Source organism: Gavialis gangeticus, unplaced genomic scaffold, assembly GCF_001723915.1.
Source record: "Gavialis gangeticus isolate Ggan-Ray unplaced genomic scaffold, GavGan_comp1, whole genome shotgun sequence".
Lineage (NCBI taxonomy): Eukaryota > Metazoa > Chordata > Crocodylia > Gavialidae > Gavialis > Gavialis gangeticus.
This window is the reverse complement of record NW_017729029.1, coordinates 72,124,046-72,128,606: the sequence shown is the minus strand read 5'-3', so window position 1 is coordinate 72,128,606 and position 4,561 is coordinate 72,124,046. Positions and strand designations below refer to the sequence as shown.

The following is a 4,561-nucleotide window of genomic DNA, read 5'->3' as shown; positions in this document are numbered from 1 at the left end:
CCTGAAACTAGAATTGGTATTTTTTCTGGCTATTGAAAATGTCTGGATGAAGTAGGATTGATGATATGTTGTAAATGTACTTTCCTTATAAAATCTTCCAGGAGGAATAATAATTAATGTTCTTTTTACTTCTGACTAAATCAGAACAAAAATTGTAATGAGGAATAAAAAGATGAGTGGTAACAGTTATGGATATTAGATATAAATGCTAAGGTCAGGCATATGTGTATTGTGCTTTTTCCTTTTCCACAAACAAATTGAAAGATGCTTGTACAAGAGTGTTTCCTATAATTTAATTTCAATTTATCAGTCTAGATAAGTGATTCTTAAACTGCGCTTCACCAATTACCTGCAGAGCCGTTTGGTCCATCTCCAAATTAAACCCTTTGAGAACCAAGCAATGGAATTACACAAAGTTGGGAGCCCATTCAAGCAACTGTAATCCTACAGACTTTTTTAGAAGATGCATTTGGAGACTCAATTGTTGATGTGTCCCAGTGGATTGAGAATGCATTCCAAATTTATTGCATTTTTCTTTTGTTCCTCATTAAGATTTTAAGTAGACAAATAACAGAAGTCATTACTGATTATTTTAGTATCTTTATTTGTGTAAAAAGATAAGAATATACAAGGGGATTTTACAACTGAATGAACCATGTCCCCGGTTCACAAAATTGGAATCTAAATTCATAAATAAATAAATTTAGATGTTATAGATCATTAACTTTAACAGCAACTGTAAGTTTTGCATTTAAGATGGTATATTTTAGCTTATTTTCCACATATTGGTGTATAGAGCTTAGAGATGCATACATATCTAGATGTATTTATATGTATTCCAGCTCTTTTTGAGTTCTTCATACAGAGACAACTGGTGAATCTAAATTATAAGGGGCAGAAGCAGAAAAAAGAAACAAAAAAGGACCACGAAAGTACATAGCATTCCGTGTGTCCTTTAATGATTCTACTTCAGAATGTCAAATATAGCTTTTGGCAAGTCTTAAACACAAGTATTGATAATAGCTCCATTTTTCCCCTTCTTTTCAAACTATTTTTCCTCACTAGCACAATAACAGTCACTGTATCTTCTGTCTTAATTATGTCTCATTTACTAAATGGCATTCAGCATTCTAAATATCATGGAAGTACTCAGAAATCACAGGGGCACAATGTAACACAGCTGAAAAAGAGAGTGTATAAAATATATGTTGATAACCATTAGAACTTTATGGACTACTACTTCAATATGTAGAGAATAATAATAATAATAGATGAAAATAACGAGGATTTTCTTTTTTTACAAATGCTAAAAAAAAAACCTGGTTTTGTATTTTTTTTTTCTTTTTTCTTTCTTTTTTTTTTTACTATCATTGCTTATCAGATTCATGCTTTTTGTTTACTTACAGTATGAAAGAGGCTGGTTTAGGCCATAAACAATGGAGGGGTGGTCCCATTTCATCAAACTGCAAGCAGTGTCCAGTAGTTTATACCAATCCTGTTTGTGGATCAGATGGTCACACATATTCTTCTCAGGTAAGAAAAAAAAAAGAACTGAATTGTTCATTGTTCTCCAAACCTCCCCAAATATTCAGATATATAATAAAAGTATATATTTATTTTTATTTAAATAGATGCTTGGTTTTTTTAAATGCCTGTCCCAAGCCAGTACCTACCAAAAGAATCCAATGCATTGTAAGAAAAAAAGCATGCAATGACAATAAATCTGCTGGAAGGAAAAAGTAATAGCTAGCAAAAATATGTAGTACTATAATATTCCCCTGTCTCAGACTGAGTTAAACATCCCACTCCCTCCCAGCTCAGCCCTTCAAGATATAGATTTTGCATGCCAAGAACATTGAAACTGAGTTTTTTAGACCTGCTCAGAGTGAACCCCTAGGCTCAGAGAGCACCTGTTCACAGTTCCCTCTAATAAACTTTCACCAGTTGGAATTGTGGCATAATTGTGTAGGACCACAGACAGTCAAGCGTTTAAATATATCCCTGACCATTTAGAACAATACCAGCATATTAAAATTCATCCACATATGATAGACAGCCATTGGCAGAATTTGGAGCAAAGGTGTTGTGTTTACATTTATAGTAAAATACTGCAAATAATAGGCAAGCTACTTTATTCTGGACTAATTCCAAGTTTCCTAGTAGATAAAGGTGAAGCACTTTGCAAGCAACCTTAAGATGACAAAAACCTTGACTGTTGTGGTGATATCTGTATTCAGAAGAAAAAATTTAAACCCGGAGACTAGACATAAAAGGAATTTAACGAGATCCTCAAGTCATAAACCTTACTAACAAAAATGATGGACATCTCCCTTACATTCATTTCATGCTTGTGCCCATATAACCTTAGTCAAATTCTCTAATTGAATCTTGCAATTTAATACAGGTCTTAGTTTTTTTCTGGCTCAATATTGAAAGACTTTGTTCTCATTTATGTCTAAACTTTAAAAAAGACTCTCGTCCTTACTACCCAAGCTACAGGAACTGGTAATATAGAGTTTGGTGTATTCACCACATGGAGTATTGGAGTGCCTTCTCCCCTCATCCAGAGTTCATATATACATTGAAACAATGGGTTGGCAGCATTAAACTGAATAGTATTCCATTACAGAAATTCTTAGCAGAAAATCATTGTCAAACGTTATTCTGTGAGATAATACCAGGAAAAATAGATGAAGCCAACTGAGGGCAGTCTTGTCTGTTCTTGTCAGGTAAGAGCAGGCAAGACGATAATACCTGAAGCTTCACCATATAATATTGTCATAGACCCCTGCTGTTCATTTGACTACAGCAACATATGGTATGAGGAGCATTCAGAAAGTTTCTTCCCTTACACAGAGAGAAATACCATTTTATGTTTGAATATAGTCCCCCTGATATCAGTATATTTGGTCCAACACAGCTGCATGTTGGCTATGCCCATATTGTAGAAGTCCTTGTCCTGCAGATCCAGAAACTACTACTCTGTTGCAATGACATTATTTTACTAGTGGTAAAATAAATAGAAGCCTGAAGGAGCCACACCTAGTGGACAGGCTGAATGGGGAAGCAGTTCAAAATCACATCTTGTCACTGGTGACTGCAACATGGGATGTGTGTATGTGGCCGTATACTCTCCTAAAAAAGATGCACTCTTCAACTCATCTTTGCATGGTACTTGTTCGTCATAGCCTCTTACAGAACATAGTACTACCTCTTGATGATGTTGCCTCTTTAGACAGAGTTAGTCGCCATCAATTTCGTAATCCCATAAGGAGATGTCATTTTTTACATGTCTTGGGTAGAGAAGATTGCAAAGTAAAACTGCAAGATTTGGGCTAAAAATGGGTGGTGGGCTTGTGTCTCATCTTGAGTCACAGTCCTGCCCATGAGTTTCTAGGTTTGCTTGAAACCATTTTAAAAGTTCCTTGTAAGCATCAAGTCACTCTTCTTTCTTATCACACTGATAACAGATATCTGGTTTTCTGACACCTTTCTCAGGGCCATATATCTTTCCCCATTGTAGATGCCCACTGTCTTAGTTATGTGCCTCGCTTTTCATCTTGTATAATTTATGACCATCTTGTGGAAAGAATCAATTTGAAGTGGCTTCTCTGGGAACTTCTGACCTTCAATTCACCTATGTGCTGATTCTTCCTCACTTAAATTCAGCTCAGAGAGTGGGCAGCGCGAAGCGGCTGTGGAGAGCCCAAGTGACAGGAGTAAGACCAAAGAACTTCTGGTACATCAGCAAGGCTTGGGGTGTGGTAAAGGGGTGGTTGGAGCCACACATAGCCCATAAGGCTGGGGTGCGCAGGAACACCCATTAGTGAAACAGGGCTAATGTACAGGAGGAAAACCGTGTCCTGGGAGACGAAGAGGCAGCCTCCCTACAATATACATTTGGCATCAAAGATGTGGCGGGCGAGAATTAAGGGTGCTTTGTAGACAAACTGGAAATGGTAAGGGGCACTAGGGGAGAGCACGGGACCCTAGGGTGCCCTCCTGCTACAATCATCATCTAAGTCCCATGTAGATTTAAAAAAAAAAAACTGCTAAAAGGAAACACATTGCTATATAAGTATGTGGATCTGTGAAATCCATAGGGCCATAATATATCTTTAAATAAGTCAAGCTAGATACTGTCTTAGGACGTGTCCAGGCAAGCTCACACATGCCTTTTGCCGCATCTCAAAGCAGTTTGAGACATGGCAAGAGGCACTCAGGGAACAAAAAATGTTTTTGAGCACTGGCTCAAAATTTGATACCTGGATATCCAGGTATCAAAATAAAAAATGGGGGGAAAAAAAGTGGGGCAGGTCATGGACCGTACCCTGAGGTAACCTGGGAGGGGGTCCTTCAGAGAGACAATTTAGTTTCTGGCCAGAGTGTCTCTATGGTGCCTCTGCTGTCCCAGCACATGGGGTATGAGCCCTTAGCATGCTGGGGCAAGCAGGAGCGTGGCAAGGATCAGGAACTGGGCACAGTCATGGGTAAGTAGGGATGTGAGGGTGGGGGTACTTGTGGGTGTGGGTGTGTGAGGAGTGGCAGGAGGATGTAGGGG

At 38.1% G+C, this 4,561-nt stretch overlaps 1 protein-coding gene across 3 annotated transcripts in view; it reads left to right on the top strand.

Annotated features, from left to right (window-relative positions):
* SPOCK3 (SPARC/osteonectin, cwcv and kazal like domains proteoglycan 3) overlaps window positions 1-4,561 on the top strand; it is a 703,183-nt gene that overhangs the window by 469,144 nt on the left and 229,478 nt on the right. For all 3 annotated transcript variants that reach the window (XM_019521753.1, XM_019521752.1, XM_019521754.1), the window contains one exon: window positions 1,407-1,533. In XM_019521753.1, coding sequence (XP_019377298.1) covers window positions 1,407-1,533 — 127 coding nt within the window. The remainder of the gene's footprint in view (window positions 1-1,406; window positions 1,534-4,561) is intronic.